At 40.4% G+C, this 19,095-nt stretch overlaps 1 protein-coding gene across 3 annotated transcripts in view; it reads left to right on the top strand.

Annotated features, from left to right (window-relative positions):
• Positions 1–6,739: 6,739 nt before the first annotated feature.
• Positions 6,740–19,095, top strand: part of LOC120474910 (NACHT, LRR and PYD domains-containing protein 12) — a 69,850-nt gene continuing 57,494 nt past the window's right edge. For all 3 annotated transcript variants that reach the window (XM_089134727.1, XM_089134728.1, XM_089134729.1), the window contains exons 1-3: positions 6,740–6,899; positions 11,831–11,902; positions 12,434–12,598. In XM_089134727.1, the coding sequence (XP_088990853.1) occupies positions 6,766–6,899; positions 11,831–11,902; positions 12,434–12,598 (371 nt within the window). In that variant the 5' untranslated portion in view covers positions 6,740–6,765. The remainder of the gene's footprint in view (positions 6,900–11,830; positions 11,903–12,433; positions 12,599–19,095) is intronic.

Here is a 19,095-nt window from a genome sequence, read left to right as displayed (position 1 = left end):
ATTTACCCCTTATTCAGACGAAGTCAATCGGCAAACCCTTCTTTATACTGGCGGAGGTTGTTGAAGTGGGAATCCTTGAAGTGCTTCAGGTCACTAACGTACATCCAACAACCGAACATTTTGACTTGCCCTCTCGTAACTTCTGCATCATTAAGCTCGGACTACAAAATCGGAGCGAGAAATAATAATGGCGCATTGCTCTAAGTCTTGGACCGGTAGTCAATGTCCTTATTTGCCAGTTCTGCTGCAAATACGGTGACGGACTTTTAAAAAACGTCATAGAGAACAGAAAAATCTGAACCGGTTGAAAAATATGACCAAAACAGAATATAAAGATATAAATGAATCACCTGAAGAGAATAATTTCATATTTTCTGTACTTATAAACACTCCAAATATACAACAAAATGCAGTTAAGGGCTAAAAAAGTAGATTTTGCATGATATGTCCCCTTTAAGAAATCATTTAGTTGGTGATACAAGTATGAAAATTGCCATGAGGTGTCCCAAAGGGTCATTTGACAAGAAACTGCCCACATCTACTTGAAATTTCAAGATGGCGGCCTGTTTTTCAAGATTACCACCATAGAGCAGTTAAGCGATATAATTGTTTAGTTAGTGACATAAGCATGCAAATTGGGATGAGCGGTCTCTAAGGGTTGCTTGAGAAGAAAACACTCTCAGCCACTTGAAATTTCTATTTTCAAGATGGCCGACCCCTGGATCCTCAAATCAAAGAACAACTTTTAACTCATCAAAATACAGTTGTGTTGATTTGTTGATTATAGATAGATTAGACAAGAGGGAATATCTGCACTACCAGGGTACACTGGTGATATATCATGTTCTCTTACGAGAGGTTCTCTCGTATTGCGTAAGCTAGCTTACGCTACGGGAAAGATTCATCTTTGTTGAGAAGTTGAAGCCAAAAAATTATTCCATAATTTTGTAATCATTGTCAACGCAGTCTCTTCTGAGGCAGACCATGAGCGGGCTAGCTAGCGGCTCATTGGTTCGCTCAGAGAGAATGCACGAACCTATGGGAGAGCGGCGCTGAGTCCGCGCCCAATGAGCGGACGGCGCTCGCTCACTGCGTCACAGCCCGCCAAAAGGGGCGTGGCTACAGTGTATAAAGGTCGCTCTCCCAGCTAGTTCGTCGATTCTTTTTCATTCAGCGAGCTACACGCATCCGCTGTCCTGGGAAGAAGCCGCCGTCGTCGAGAAGGCACCTTCTAGCGAGCTCCGGAGTCTGAGGAAGCCGGCCGTCTGCCACCTTCAGCCGCCCAGCAAGCTAGCGCCATCCGACGCGTATCCTTTTATTCCATTCCCTAAAAGAGCCGAGCGTCTTTTTTTTTTTTTTTTTATTGGAATATACAAAAGGGTACAGCAATAACAATAACAGCAAAAACATTCCCTTTTTTCCCATATTTAACAACTACTAAGGGTGGACACAAACATGAACAATCCATAACCCTCAGTAAACCCCAACCCACCCACCCCAAGGAGGAAAATTAAACAGAAGTATGTTTACAAATTACACAATAAATAAATAAAATAAATTACACACAGAAACCATAGGTTAATTAAAAAAAACATATTACAAATCAGCAAAGATGGATGGTGTATTCTTGACAAAATTAAGTAGAGGGTCCCAGTTTTTATAAAATTTGTCAATGGAACCTCTTAGTGTGAACTTAATTTTTTCAATATATAGAAAAGACATCAAATCCTCTAGCCAAGAGAAAGTAGGAGGAGGTTTAGTAGACTTCCAGTGCAATAAAATTCGTCTGCGAGCTATCAATGAAGCAAAGGCAAGAATATTAGCATATTTTTTGTATAATCATCCAAAACTGCTGGGACACCAAAGATGGCAATAAGAGGGCATGGATCGATAGAAACATTAAGGATGTTAGAAAAGGTATCAAAAAAGGAGGACCAAAAATCTTCCAACTTTGGACACGTAAAAAACATGTGGGTATGATCCGCAGGAGCCAGAGAGCACCTATTGCATGTGACATCCACGCCTGGAAATATCTTACTTAGTTTAATGTTTGTAAGATGAATTCTATGGAAGACCTTAAACTGAATCAGACTCAGTTTGGCACAGGATGACGAAGAATTAACCCTGTCAGCAGCCACTTCCCACCATTCCTGACCCAAACTAAAACCGAGTTCTGTCTCCCATTGATGTGTAAACCGAACAGAGGAAGGCAAAATATAAGGAAGAATTAAATTGTATAAAATGGATATGGATCCATGTTTCTGTATTAAACACTTCTCGTATAAAGAAGGTTCAGACAAGTCTGGGAAGGAAGGACAGTGAGAATTAACAAAATTGCATACTTGAAAAAAACGAAATAAGTTAGACTGTGGTATGTTAAATTTCTTTGATAGATCAAAAAAAGTTGTAAAAACACCGTCAGTAAATAAATCAGAAAAATATGAGAGGCCTCTATTTTTCCATAGAACATAAGCAGAATCTAAGGTTGAGGGCACAAATAAATGATTATTGCAAATAGGACCATAAAGAGAAGCAGCAGCCAGTTTAAAATGTTGTCTGAATTGACGCCAAATCCTTAGGGAAGAACAAACAACTGGATTGTTAGTGTATTTTGAAGGGCGATTGGACAAAGGAGCACACACCAAGGCAGAGAGCGAGGATGAAGAGCAAGACTGTGCTTCTAAAACACACCAATCTATATGGGGAGAATTATACCAATGGATTTTGCTGATGTTTGCTGCCCAGTAATAAATCAAAAAATTTGGCAGAGCAAAACCCCCAACTTTTTTATGTCTTTGAAGATATGCCTTGCTTAGCCTGGGAGGTCTGCCCTGCCATATAAAAGTAGAAATAGCCCCATCCAAAAGCTTAAAGAAGGACTTTGGTAAAAACACTGGAAGAGTCTGAAAAAGGAACAAAAACCTAGGTAAAATATTCATTTTGATTGACTGAATTCTACCAAATAGAGTAAGAGGTAACTTATCCCAACGTTGCAAATCTAATTTGACTTGAGTGAGCAGTTTGGAGAAATTATATTGATATAGTAGATCAAAGGAGTGCGAAATATTTACTCCCAGGTAGCGAAACTTTGTGGAAGAAACATGAAAAGGCAGGGCACCCACTGGGATTTGTTTAGCCATGTTATTTACTGGAAAACATTCACTTTTGTTAATATTAAGCTTATAACCAGAAAAAGAACCAAAATTGTTAAGAATATTCAAAAGATCTGAGACAGAGCCGACAGGGTTCGCAACAAAAAGCAAAAGGTCATCAGCGTAGAGTGAGACACGATGTTCTATCCCTCCTCTGACAATACCTGAAAAAAAAGGGGAATTTTTCAGGGCTATGGAAAGAGGTTCTATTGCTAAGGCGAATAATAGAGGGGAAAGAGGACAACCTTGGCGAGTACCTCTTGAGAGCGGGAAATATTGGGAACACAAAAAATTTGTTCTCACACTTGCAACAGGAGCAGTATACAAAAGGCGTATCCATGACGTGAAAGAGGGGCCAAAGCCAAATCTGTCTAATATAGTGAATAAATAATTCCACTCAACCCAGTCAAAGGCCTTTTCTGCATCTAATGAGATAATAATCTCACTAGATAAAGAGCTGGATGGGGAGAAAATAATGTTTAAGAGTCGTCGAATATTTGATGATAATTGTCTTCCCCTAATGAAACCGGTCTGATCTTCAGAGATTATTTTAGGAAGACAGGGATCCAGACGGCAAGCCAGCACCTTAGCCAAAAGTTTAACATCAGAGTTTAACAAACTTATGGGTCTCCAATTGCCACATTCATCTGGATTCTTATCCCGTTTGAGTAAGAGTGAGATAGAGGCCTGAGTGAGGGTTAAGGGAAGAAACCCATTTGCTAAAGAATCATTATACATATCTAACAACAAAGGTGCCAGATTTTTGGCAAACATTTTATAGAAATCTATCGGAAAGCCATCTGGACCTGCTGCCTTACCACTTTGCATAAGCTGAATACCTTTCAAAATCGCATCTAACTCTATAGGCTTGTCAAGATCATCTGCTACCGCTACATCAATTTGAGGGAAATTTAAACCGTCTAAGAAACTGTCCATGATGGAATCATCTTGAGGTGGCTCTGATTTATAAAGATTTGAGTAATAAGAGAAAAAAACATAATTGATGTCCGATGGATTTTTGGTTAAGGAACCAGACGAATCATATACCTGAGTAATTAAACGAGAGGCAGTTAATCCCTTAAGCTGGGATGCCAGTAACCGACCAGCTTTATCTCCATGCTCATAATAAGTAGCTTTAGTTCTTCGCAGCATAAATTCCGCGTTTTTTGTACTAAGCAAATCAAATTCCGTTTTTAATTCGATTTTCTTTGCACGCAACTCAGGGGTAGGATTGAGAAGAAGCTGCCTATCAGTCTCAATGATGTAATTAACCAGGTCTTGTAACTTTTGTTTCCTTTGTTTGTACTTATAACCAGCGTATGAAATAATATAACCTCGGATTACCACTTTGAATGTTTCCCACAATAATGAAGGAGAAACAGAATCTGATTTATTAGTCTGAATAAACATATCAATATTAGTACTTATATACTTACAAAATTCTTTATCAGATAATAATCCTGAATCAAACCTCCACTGATTTGCCCTACCTCTAATATTAGAAAAACTCAGGGTTAGAGAGTGTGGTGCATGATCGGAAATAACTATAGCCGAATATTCAGAGGAGTAAACTAATGGTAAGAGAGCTTTATCTAAGAAAAAATAGTCAATACGCGAGTAAGATTGGTGAACACTGGAAAAAAATGAAAATTCCTTTTTTGACGGGTTCAGAAAACGCCATGGGTCAGCGCAACCAGTCTGAGTCATGAATGCTGAGACTGCTTTGGCCATCGCTGTTTGCTCTAAAGTTTTAGGATTTGACCAATCATACCGTGGGTCCATCACACAATTGAAATCACCTCCCAAGATAAGGTAATGTGAGTTTAAGTTTGGAATGGATGAAAAAAGGAAAGCGAAAAAAGTGGGATTATCCCAGTTTGGGGCATAAATATTTACAAACACAACTGACATATGAAAGAGAATTCCAACCACTATAACATAACGACCCCCAGGATCCGCAATAATCTGTGATGGGGAGAAATTAACTCGTTTATGCATTACAATAGCTGTGCCTCTGGCTCTGCTGTTAAAATTAGAGTGAAACACCTGCCCAATCCAAGGTTTTCTTAATCTAACATGGTCTTTAACTCGCAGGTGTGTTTCCTGAAGAAAAATTATATCAGAGTTCAGATTCTTAAGATGAGAAAACACTCGAGAACGTTTAATTGGCCCACCTAAACCTCGGACATTCCAACTAACTAGGTTAACAGAAATACCCCTACTACTCAGCCCCGTATTTAGGCCTGATCCAGCCATTTCACTGATGCATGGAAAACAAAATCAGTAAGGACTGTAGAAAGAGAAAAACAAAAACAAAAACAATTAAGTTCTCTTTTTCCTCCATATGAACATAAAACAAAAAACTGTAGCACAACCGGAAAACCATGCAGTGATGACCACTCCGATAATGAAAAATATACTTCTAATAGTGATGGTGATAATACTTATTTTAAAATAAAAATAAATAAATAAAATTAACATAAATGACTTGTTATCAGGGAGACAAAATCCAGTTAAAAAAAAAATTCAGTCTTTATAAGGGAGAGCATGAACTTATGAGATCCACGTAATTCACGTAAGTGAAGAAGACATATAGCTAGCTACTCTCAGTTTATGAAATAATCTATTCACTGATGATTAATAAAAGGGCAGTACAATTAAACATTATCCATCTTGAATATGATCCTGGAAGTAACGTTCAGCCGCCTCCGGAGTGTCAAAGACATGCTCACCGTTATGAGTGATGCGCAGGCGGGCTGGGTAGATCATGCCGAAGCGTATTCCTTTTTTGTACAAACTTGACTTAACTTTGTTGAAGGATGCGCGCTTCCTGGCGACACCCGCGCTGAAGTCCTCGTAGATCTTTATGGTGTGACCTTGGTGTGAAATCTCTTTGTGTTCCTTGGCCCAGCGCAGTGCAGCATCTTTGTCCAGAAACCTGTGAAATTTAACTATGAACGGCCGCGGTCTATCGCCTTGGCGGGGTTTGGGCGCCAGACTCCAATGAGCGCGATCAATTTCAGGTGGGGCTGATAGGACGTCTTTCATAGTTTCAAAAAAAAAGTCAGTCATGAATTCTCTTGGATTTCTGCCCTCAATCCCCTCTGGAAAGCCCACCACCCGTAAATTCTGTCGCTTCGATCGGGACACCAAATCCTCCACAGCAGAACTAAGCGTTGCATTCAAATCAGCCGCCGCCGTTAGATTGGCCTTCAGCGAAGTGACTTCGCTCTCCAACTCAGTGATCCTGTCGCTGTGGTCAGTGAGAGCCGTCTCCATCCCAGAAATAGTGGCGGTGTGAGAGGCCAACGTGCTGTGAATGCTTTCCAGCGATGTTTGTAATGGAGATAAAGAGGAGTTCAGCAAAGCTGTAAATTCCTCTGTCAGACTTCGCCTCGACTTCTTAAGCTCTGATACGAGCACTGCAGCTGTTAGTGCAACGGGCGCCACCGCCATTTCGGATTCCTTGTCGTCTTTGCCAGAGGTTATTTGGTTTTTAGCACTGCCAGTACCAGGTTTAGTATTTTTGCCCATTTCTGTTTTAGCTCCGCTCCCTGATAGTCAAAGACACTTTATCAAGCATCTTTCTCTAGTGAACGCAGCTGAGCCTCATATGAGCCGTGGAGGATTACGTAACGTGAAACTCTCCTCGTCTCAGTGGTCAGCTTTAGTGTTTGTGTTGTTGTCCTCAGAGGAGACACTACAGGAGTTTAACCTGAGCAGCTTAATTGGAGACGTAAATGATGAGTAACACGGAGTACAATCATAACAGTCTAAAACATTATTAAAAAAAGAGAAACTAAAGGTGGTAAAATTATGGGGCACAGACTGATTTCTGGGATATTGTACATAATTTGCGGGTGTTTCTCAAACCGTGGCTGTCCTAGTAAGGCTGCATATCTCGACTGCCACGTCATCAAGCGCCTCTGGAGGCCGTCTCAGTTTGAAGGATCTTTTAAAGACAGACTTCATTTTGTATTTAATTCAGCTAATTTTCAAGGATGCATCAAGTCTATTATCTTCTATAATCTCCCACAATCCTTTGCACACATTCCAATTCATGTGAAAAAAGAATTGATGGGAAACGAGTCGGCACTGATTTTATCTGAATTCATTAAGAAATGTGAGACACACATACGTTTGTAATGTGTTTGGAAATGAAGGCATAGATGTTATCTTATGTTTCTGTGTAAATTAATCACTGAACACTAAACTGACAATAATGTAATCCCCTGGACGACACAGATGTCATTCACTTTATTGCATTAATAAAAAAGCCAGTTAATATAAAGGTATTTAATAGAAAGTATTTCTCCAAAAATAGGTTTTAATAGTATTTTTGTGCCATGATCATGGGACGAGAACATGTGTGACGTAGCCATGCACACTTACTAGAGCATCTCATTCTAGTGTTTAGTGCTGAGGACTCGAATCTACAACCCTCAGAAGGACCTGTGTAACATCATTTTACATTTGAGTGCGCAATCCTTTCAAAGTAAACTCATTTGACCGTTGTGTGCTATCACAAAAATTGGGCTGCAAGCGGATCCTCCTGATGATGAAAATTACGGCCAAAGTAAACTTGATAAAACAGTTAATCGCCTTGATGCGGTTGCTGGTGTCCGTTTAGCTCTTCACAGTGGCGTAGCGGACAGGCACACAGGGCATATTCAATTATTGTTGTTGTTATTATTAGGCTACTTTTATCATTTATCTTAAATTATTATACTTGGGAATTTGTCTTCAGGGAGGCCTGGTGAGGCCTACTACCTGATAGGCAGTCAGGCTAGCTGTCCAGATACCCATACTTGGGATCTCGCCTTCAAGGAGGCTTGGTGAGGCTTACTACCTGATAGCTAGTCAGACTAGCTGTCCAGTTGCCCATACTTGGGAACTCGACTTCAGGGAGGCTTACTACCTTATGGCCAGTCAGGCTAGCTGACCAGATGCCCATACTTGGGGTCTCGCCTTCAAGGAGGCCTGGTGAGGCTTACTACCTGATAGCCAGTCAGACTAGCTGTCCAGTTGCTCATACTTGGGAGCTCAACTTCAGGGAGGCCTACTACCTTATTGCCAGTCAGGCTAGCTGTCCAGATGCCCATACTTGGGATCTCGCCTTCATGGACGCCTGGTGAGGCCTACTACCTGATAGTAAGTTAGAAAACCAATAGCTATGAACCCTGATTCAGGGTGTCAGTCCCAGGGTGGCCTAGTTGGCTTACCCAGTCCTGGGGTTCAGTCTTGGAGCGGCCTGTTAAAGGACAAGTTCGATATTTTACACTTAAAGCCCTTTTTTAAGATCGTTTCTGATGAAATAGAACAGTTAAGATTGAAATTTGGACACATGCTGCTGGCCCGAGAATTTTCGGTTTCTGTGGTTGCACCCAACAAAATCCTTCCTAAAACGCATTTAAGTTTTACAAAGACGTGAAAATCACAGAGTCATCAGGGGTGTTCACTGATATGGGATATGGATTAAAGAGATGTGGTAAGCAGCTAAGGCTGCCATGTACACCTTTAAGCCAAGTTCACACTACAGGATTTTAAGTCGAATTTAAGCCCGATTTGCAAATCGTTGAGCTCGCCGACAGGTCAGGGTGTTATCGCCTGCAAAACGCGGGGGATTTGTGAGCGATGAACGCTTGCCAATCTGTTAGTATGAAAGAGCCAACAACACAGCGAAGACGCTCGCAGACGCCTCGCAGACGCGTCGCCAAGCCCAGAAAAATATCTAGCATGCTAGATATCCAGAGCCATCTCGCAACTCAACCTCAGTGATGTCATGAGCTACAGCCGATCATAGCAAGGCATGGGTTGAGGTCACCGGGTAAATCTTATTTTTTCTTTTTTTGCATTTTTTTCTCAGAGCAAATCATCACGCGAACAGTGTGCAGCACTAGTTTCTGTGTTACGTCCATATTCGCATGTTGTGTTCTCTTCTTCGCTGGGTATTGGCGCACGTGCTGTTTCACGTCATTTCTGGTTCTTTTTATTGCGTGGTTTTTCGTGACAAAACGTGGTTTGTAGACAAGATAGAATCGTTGGGTGACAGAGTTGTTATCAACTCGTTATTTATTATTTTTTTTTAGGATTTAGACCGTACCATAGTACTGAAACAGCTCTCATTAGAGTCACAAATGATTTGCTCTTATCATCCGTTCATGGTTGTATCTCTATGTAGTGCGTTGTCAACTCGTCTAGTGCGTTTCCTCCTGTTGTGGGTGACAGTTGTTATCAACTCGTTATTTATTTGATTATTTTCAAGATTTAGACCGTACCATTGTACTGAAATAGCTCTCATTAGAGTCACGAATGATTTGCTCTTATCATCCGATCGTGGTTGTATCTCTATGTAATGCGTTGTCAACTCCTGTTGTGGATCAATCACGTTGTGTTGTGTGGTGTGAACAGCTAAACAACTTGAACACTCCTGATTTCACAGAGAGTAAGTCATGTAGTGTGAACCGCACAGTTCAGCCTGACGTTTTAAAATCATGTAGTGTGAACAAGGCTTTAGTGTGGATAGACCTGTGGAGACCACTGGGCAGATAACTGTGTCCAGCTGGTGCTCTCCAAACCAAGTAGTGAAAAATATCCACTTCAAGGTGTAGAGTTTCCTCGTGGAGGGAGCTCTGGGGTGGAGGATGGTCTCAACAACCTCATTTGAGAAACCTGAACTTATGTCCAAGCCCAAGCCCAAATTTTCCACAATTCTGGGGGGAAGAAGGATCAACCCTCTCGCCTGAGAGAAAAAGCCCCCCCCCCCCCCCGGATTGGAATCTCCAGAAGAGCCGTCGAGGAGAGACTCTAGGTCCAAGAACTGTACTCGGGCCTGCCTAAACATGGCTTGTTAACAGAAGACGGAACCCTTTCCAGCGAACTCTCTCCAGAACTCCTGGGAGCAGAGAGATCCTCGGCCACATCTGCACCAAAGTTTTTCATGGGGGCTCCACCTCCTCAGGGTGGAGTTCCATTTCCCTGTTCTTGGCCCCTGCCTGTTGTCTGCTCCCTGATTTAAAACTCGGGATGTAAATTGTCTTAAAAGAGCAAATTCCCTTGGGCCCAGAGGAGGATCTGGTGAGCCAGCTTGCATAAGTGACGTGACTTCAGACTCCCCTGATGGTGATGTAAGAGACCACCGATGTTTTGTCCATGCGGACAAGCGCATGATGGCCCTTCAGGTCGGGGATGAAGTGTTTGAGAGCTCGAAACACCGACATAATTTCTAGCCGATTTATGTGTGTAGAAAGTAGATGGTCCTGCCACAGACCTTGCGCCGAGCGACCACTTATGATCGCCCCCCCTCACCCCCCCCAACCTGTAAAGGAAGCGTCTGTTGTTAGCATTACATGACGACAAAACCCCCCAACACTGGGCCTTGGGCGAGGAACCAAGGTCTCTTCCACATGACTAAGGCACGTAGGGGTCGCCATGTGACCTTGATCAAGCGAATGTCAGATTGTAGGGATTTACGCGGGGTTCACACCACGGAAAATCACGCGCGGTCCAGCGCCTCCCTGTTCACACCAGACACGTATTCTTCGCGGAGGTCGACAAACGCTTCTGCTCAGTTGTTGTTTATTCAGAGCTATTTTTTTTACATCATGGGTAAGTAAATAACCTCATAATATAAATACACCATGTTTCTGTAACCAAGAAGTTTGTACACTTCTTTTATTAATCCGTTGTCGAGACACACACACAGCGAGAGAGAGAATATGGTAGACTGTTACAGTAGTGCATATATACCATTGAAATATACATCCTCCCTGTTTGTTTGTGTGTTCGCATTTGTCACTCGCAGTATTTTAATTTGAAAATTGCTTATATTTTGACGAAAGGAAGCGGCCTCCGTTCCACGCCGCTTCCACGTCGCTTCAGCGTCCGGTGTGAACCCGCCGTAAGTGTGTGAGTTGCATTTGTTATGTGTATACTTTGATGTGTAGCCATGACATTGTACTATTAGCAATAACACTAGCCTACTTTCAGGACTAACCTTAGCCGAATAATTATAATAAGCTGTTATAATATTATTCCAAATAGCTGTTGTTACCATGAGTTTTCCCCATAACGTTAGAGCTGTAGCTATATGACCGTTTTTTTTTCATGATGCACGAAACGGGAGGGAGGGGCGAGCTAACTTGGTTTGTTTGGGATCTCGCTTCAAACACAAACAGAAGTAACGTCACCCACAATCGCTGATACAACCTTTAAAGGGAATGTGATATGACGCTCTGATTGGTTTATTTCACGTTACGCCCAAACCACACGAATGATGAAGCAATTTCAGACCATCCCCTTTTAAACTTGCGTTGGGCACAAGAGTCATTTATCCTGCTGGTAAAATAGCAACAAGACCCGCCCACAAAGTTTCTTGCGATTCGCGCTTGATACTTGCGTTTCAGATTGTTAAAATAGTGTTGTCGTGTAAATGCAGACTAATGGACCTGCCACAGCAACATTGAAAAGAAAAAAAAAAACTATTCTGTGTTGGCTGAATACAAAGCTTCTAGCTATAGATACTAAAACAACATTTTCACGTGTCTTTTATAAAGCAGTGTTTAATTAAAACAATATTTGAGGGCATTTGGGAATGTATTATTTACTTGTGGTATGAATCAGTAGTATTAGCATTAGCATTAATAATGAACTTATGTATTTTTTTTATTTTCAACTAGTGTTACACAAAACACAGACATTGAACTTCTTCAGAAGCTGCTGCCTGTGGTTACAGCAACTAGATCACTTGTGTAAGTAACACAGAACAATTATCACTGCTAAAACGTTATAACATTTATTTTTAAACATTATAAATTAATGGTTTAACAAACAATACGAGTCACACATCAGCTTTTAAACCCTCCGCCTATCTGACCTGATTTGTTATATAGTTTTTTTAATTATACCGTTTTTTTATTATATTTGTTTGAGAAATTTATTTTCAAATATATGCATTTTTAATGTATTTGTATAAACATTTATATTTAGACTTTTTACATTAATTTTAATTTAAATGTTAATACATTAGGATAAAAACAGATGTATTCCATGTATTCGTGCATCAGTTTTATATCTTATATCTACATATATTACATATATCTAAATATATCTTCCTCCTTCACATAGAGACATAATCTCTTAGAATAACTGTTAAATGTATTGATATATTTAATTCATGGTTTTAAAAAAGAGATATTGCACAAATGATGAACAAAATTAAGAAAAACAAAGATTTCTGTGTTGATCCGAGAGAGCGAAAAGTGTGTAATTGTTCTCCACAGGTTTAGGGATTGTGGTGTCACTGGTTGTGCAGCTCTGGCTTCAGCTCTGAGATCAAACCCCTCACAACTGAGAAAACTGAATCTGTCATATAATCAACTAGGAGACTCAGTGAAGCTGCTCTCTGCTGTACTGGAGAATCCTCTCTGTAAACTGGAGAAACTGGGGTAAGATCATACTTGATTCTCACATGAAACTGCCACTGTGAATTCATAAAGTATAATCAAAACGGAATAAAATGCAGGGAAATGACTATTATTAGATTAATTACAAAGCAAAGCTATTGAAACAACATGATCAAATTCATCAAATTAATTTCATGTCTACTCAAATGATGTAAGAGCATTCATATTTTTCTGTTTGAAGCATTTGCTCTATTTCTTCTGCTGCTGTGAGTTCATGTGTTTCTTCTGTAAACAGGGATTCAAGTTCTGCATTGTTATGACGGATTTCCGGTCTGTCCTTAATGTCTTAAATTCACTTTACATAATTTTAAGGCCATTAATAGGCTTACATTTCTCAAAAAGTGTAATGAATGAATGAATTTGAATAGGTCTTAAATCAAGGAAAGATGAGGCGTATTGACCCTGCTGATGGGAATGTGATCAAAGCCTGGAGTGGAGCGAAAGGACGTTCCTCTCTCCACTCTAAGCTTTCTGTGATCACTTCGCTCCGGCTCACTCCGGGTTTTCCATTCCCGTTCACGGAAAAACTGCTCCGTGTTCACTCCATTTTAAAAGTTATTCTAATATGTTTATTTTTTTTATATCATGAATGTCTGAACACAACATTTATAATACTATATTAAATGGTTTGGAGAGTGTTCTACACATGTAATAAATACAAAACACAAAAATGTCATATTATTACTGAAGTATAATGAATACATATTATTATACAATACATATATAAAGGTGTATATACCCGTTTACCTGTTTGGAGAATGTTGGAAAATGGATAATTGCCTGGTACTCACCATAATGTAATACCATAAAATACAAAGGGCAGCTATCTCACACAAAGAGGGTAAAGTGTGGAAGTCAAGGAGTGCAATTTGAGGTGCAATGGGCTCTATGCACGGCGGTATTTCCGGTGAAGGTTTAAGGATGCTCGATAACTTCCGCCGATCGTAGAGTCCAATGCAATACCGAGAATTTATATTGAATTTTATACTCCATGGTTATACTAAAGAAATGTTAGTCACAAAAACAGATAAAACAGACACCCCTCGTTGTCTTTATGCTTCTTTTTAAAATTATATTAAATAAACATAACTACTGTATATATAAAATCACATCTAAACTTTATGAACGTTTCGTTTCAAAGACGGGAGGACAGTAAATTTTGAAGACTCTGCCATAATCCCGTTTACCTCGGTTTTCCTCCGCTTTAATCTCCCCAGCCTGAAACTGTTGAGCTTCCTTGCGTCTAATGAGGAACTTATGCGTGCATATAGCCCATTGGATACTATTGAAATCTTTTCGAGTGGAAGGATATTCAGCCAAGAGCTCAGTGTAAATAAATAATTTTTTTTGTTCTAATATAAATATATTAATATATTTTTTATACACTTTGAGATGAAGAACCCTTACACTGTAGTGCTATTCTGGCTGAGCCATCATTCTTGTGCTGAGAGCCTTCTACCAACACGCCTCATCACGAGTGGTGTCAGAAGTGTGATGGCCAGCCACTAAACAGTGCATGTTGGAAAACCAGGGAGGGTCGTAGGTCCCAAATGAAGATTCACAATCTCATCATTTAATGTTGTTTTTAGTTTTTTTATTGTTTTTATTAATAATTATAATCATTAGTATTATGCATGTGATTTACACTTTTCATATACATTTTTTATACTTTTCATATATCATTCATAATCATTTATAATCTACATTTTTATGAATCAAACTTTTCTGAATTCTGTATGTGGAAGACTTTTAGAGTTTGGGGACTTTGGGGGGAAGTTGAGTGTATTATGTTTCTTTCCGTGGAGCAGAATATACATTTCGGTGATTGATTAAGAGCAGATGTTCTGGAACAGCTATATGTACTGTGTAAGTTCTTTGTTTGGACAGAGAGAGGAAAAATACAGAGAAGCACAAGGACGATCTTTGCTGGTCCATTCTACTCTCTCTCCCTTATGTCTTATATAAATTGGTAAAATAAATAACATATATTGGCAGAATGACTGGTGTCTTTTCATTAAATTAAATAACAAGGGGAAACGAAGATTTTAAATCTACATTTTTGGCGTCACACGAAAAGGATCGCATACCCAGGCATTCGTCTCAATCATTTCAGGTAAGACTTTTTTTCCTTTCTAAAAAGTTTTAAGTCTGCCTGATGATTAGAGACAGTGACTGAAATGCTGAAAAGAACTGTGTTATTTTAAGTACCAGTTGTTTTGCCAATGAATATGGGACATAAGGAAAAATTTGTATAAAATTAATCAAATTAAATAATCAAACTGAATTAGGCTTATTTAAGGTTCTCTGAAAAGTAAACCTCAGACAATATTTGAAATGCTGGGATAGAGATGGATCTTTTTTAGAAAAAAGACCATCTAGTCAGAAATTTGGAATTAGCTGTAAAACGGTTAAGCTAGTAAAATTTGCTTGGTTATAACTGCGACGTGGTTGGATAGTGGCGGGACTGTTTAAAGAAGGCAGAGTAATCCCTAAAACATCCAGCACACCGAAGATTCGTTCTCAGTAGGAGACGAGGGAAGTTAACACAAGCGGTACTTGATTGACCAAAGCGGTTAAATGTGGCGGGACTGTTTTAAAAATGATGGCAGAGTAATCCCTAAAACATTGTAACACGCTAGAGTTATACAAGTATAAAAGGCGCCCTTGTAACTAGCTAGGATCGTGGGCATTCTGAACCTGACCGTAAAGCTGTTCAAATATTTGAGGAGACTGATCCGAGTTAACTTTAAGGAAAAAATAAATACCAAAGAAATTAATCTGAGATAAATCCAAAATATTTGAAAAAAAAAAAAAAAAAAAAAGAAACTGTTTTGAGTTTTAAAAAGAAAACTAAAATACTGAAAAGCATTAGAGTTAACTTTTCTTTACATTTTTCTTTTGTTCTGTGAGTGAGGGTCAGAGAAAGAGAGTGAAGCAGCCCCTCCCTTCAGAATTGCCCTGTACCTTCATACACATACACACACATCAAGTTGGAGAGGGGGAGAGGCAGGGAGCCCCACACACACATACCTATACACACACAGCCTGCAGCTTTGAGCACACACACATACATATACAGACAGCCTGCAGCTCTGAGCACACACACATACTTACACATACATATACAGACAGCCTGCAGCTCTGAGCACACACACAGACGCATCACATAGGCTGCAGTTTCTGAACATAGACGCACATACCGTTTAATTCACACACACATAGGCACACATACATCCCTGCTGTTCTGAGTTAACAGACTTCTGAGTTAACAGACTGTTCTGAGCAGAGACTTTTAACTTTGAAAATGGCAGCAAGTGTCTGTACCAGCAGCACAATAGCTGAATGGTATCTTGAAAAGAAGAAGAACAAGAAACTAACTAAACTTTTGAAAAAAGGACTGGACATTAATGCATCTATGAATGAGCAGTTAAGCTGGTTCGAGTCCCAAAAAGACAAGATAAAATCAAAAGCATTTCCAATTTTAGCAGCTAATTGGATTGTGAAACAAGGTGGAATTTGTTGTGACTTACATGGAGGTCCGGTACCGCTTGTTGAAGTTATGAAGCCTCAGCTTGAAGCATACCACAAATTAAACAAAATCATGTCCATCACATGTCCAGAGAAGGAAAACACAACCAGTGATGATTTATTTGATCCAGATTGGACAAATATAATAACTGAAGCTGAAAGGAAATATTCACAAGCACCAGTGAAATCCGCGACAACAGTAACGCCTCCACCTTACAAACCAATTTATCCACCTTTGCCTGAACAATATACAAGTTCATCTAAACCTCTGACGCAGCCTCAAGCTTCAAGATCAAACGGAGGTCCAATTGACAAAATGTATATTGCATCTGCACAAGCAGCTCCAATAATAACAAGATCTAAATCAGCCCAGCCAAGCAGAGACATGATGAGATGTACACCAGCTCATAATTATGGATCTGACTGGGGTGATGAGACAAGAGATGATGACATGATCACAATTGACAAAATCGGTCCTGAATTTTCTTCACCTGTGATTAAAAGGGAAGAGTCGCAACCTGAGATGATGACCGAAGAAAGACCATTTACTCCGGGAGAACGACAAGCCATTCTCTCAGCCTTGCCTCCTCTGAAGAGACAAGATCCAAACACAGAGTTTTGGCGAGAATTAGACTCCCTGGTTGAAGCACATCAAATGACACTAAAAGACATTCACACCATTGTGAAAGCTAAAATCCCAAGAGACAGATGGGAACGCCTGCCAGCGTCGATAACAACAGCCCAATGGGTAGACTTGTGGGTTGATGGCCAAGGACGACCCCTGGGTCTTTGGCAAACATTAGATGTATTCCGAAAGGAAATCCAAGAAATCTTGGGGAGCGGTAAAATTCCATTCACTTCAGTGACATTGATTAAGCAAAAGGATGATGAATCTCCAGATGAATATGCTCTGCGTAAGTGGAATGCTTATGAGAGATGGGCTCTCTGTGCAAAGAAACAACCTGACAGAGATGATGTACAATTCACTGACACACTTGTGGATGGCTTTAGCTCTAAATACCAACAAGCGTTATCACTTGGAGTCAATCCAGGCGAAACATATGACCAAATTATGCAATGGGCTGGCCGTCTAGAGATGGCGATGAGATCAAACAAGGAAGAAGGAAACAAGACAAATCGAAAAGGAGTGGCGACAGCTCAATACAACATGGATACAAAGAATAAGATTGTTGTTTGCGGCAATTGTGGAAAGCGTGGCCACTCAAGAAAAGACTGCTGGGCTAAAGGTGGTGGAGCAGAAGGTCAAGGTCCATCATTTAAACAAGTCACTGCGAAAAATCATGATGAAACCTCTCAAGGGAAGACATGGACGGACGCACAAGTCCGTCAACTCATAGAGGGGATTATGCGTCCGCAATAGGAATCAGCGGCCCCCTGTATTAGTAAGAAAAGAGACAATCGCCTTTTCATCAATGCATTAATAGGGGGCCACCCATGTGATATCCTGGTTGACACAGGAGCCTCAATTTCAATAACAGATCTGAACCTACCTACAACAGATGAAACTATGGAAGTTGAAGGAGTTGGAGGAGGTATCACAACATTTCATAAAAGTATCCAAGTTCCACTACAAATACATGAAGATGAAGTCGTATGGACATCTTTCTGGGTGGGACCGAATTCACAAGGAAGCCTCATTGGCATGGACATACTTCCATTGTTGAACATGATCATCTTCACTGACAGTCGTCAAATCGCTACAACAGCTGGGATAATACCACACGAAGATCGCACATGTAATTTGAGTTCAGTTGGTGCAGCAAAACCAATCATCAGAGACTGGACCAAAGACGGTGTGTGGGGTCTTCTATGCAGTTTACATCCAGAAGTTTGGGCTAAACACAAATTTGATTGTGGCAAAGCCAACATTGACCCTGTTGTTATTGAAGGGCCGACACATGCCCCTCATAAACAACACCCTATCCGACCTGAAGCAAGACGAGCCGTGGAAGAGATAGTGGCAGACTTGGAAGCTGAAGGGATTATCAGACAAACTTCATCAACCACTAATAGTCCTGTCTGGCCTGTCAAGAAATCGGATGACTCATGGAGATTAACCATTGATTACACAAGACTCAACAGTGTAACACCAAAACCACATCCTATTGTGGCCAATCCTGCCACCATTCTGAATGATATTCCAGGAAATGCAAGAATTTTCACAGTACTAGATGTACTGTCTGCTTTCTGGTCTATACCTATTGACGAAAAATCTCAAGAGAAACTTGCCTTCACAGTGGGTGCAAAACAGTATGTCTGGAACAGACTCCCACAAGGACTCAATATTTCTCCTGTGGTATTTCACAGAACTTTGGATCAGTTCTTAACGGAGCAAAAAGCTGAAATCGAGAGTTCAGGAAGTGTTTGCCTCCAATACGTGGATGACTTGTTAATTGCAAGCCCAGATGAAAACAGCCACATATTTGCTCTGAATATTGTCCTACAAGCCCTTAAGAAAGGAGGATTCAAAGTCAACCCCGACAAAGCACAGCTGGCCAAAACCAAGGTTATCTACTTGGGCCAAGAAATATCTGTCGAGGGAAGGAGACTGACAACAGAGCGTGTGGAGGCATTACGGCAACTTCCAAAACCTCTAACAGTTACAGGAATGAGGAAAGTGATGGGACTTTTCAACTATTGTCGTCAGTATATTCCTGATTTTGCCAGCATCACCAGCCCCCTCATTGACTTGTACAAGGGAGGAAAGCCTGGAATGGAACAGATAAACTGGACACCGGAAGCTGAGGAAGCATTTACTTCAATGAAAGAAAAACTGACTTCAGCCCCAGCCTTGGGACTTCCTGATGGACGATTGCCGTTTCATTTGTGGACCAGGGTGGGAGATGAGACGTACTCAGCAGTACTGTGTCAAAAACCAGGTGATCGATACAGACCTGTTGGATACTTTTCCACAAAGATTCCTGTTACAA

The sequence above is a fragment of the Pimephales promelas genome, chromosome 9, assembly GCF_988280905.1.
Source record: "Pimephales promelas chromosome 9, fPimPro1.hap1.1, whole genome shotgun sequence".
Lineage (NCBI taxonomy): Eukaryota > Metazoa > Chordata > Actinopteri > Cypriniformes > Leuciscidae > Pimephales > Pimephales promelas.
This window is presented reverse-complemented; position numbering and strand designations above follow the sequence as displayed.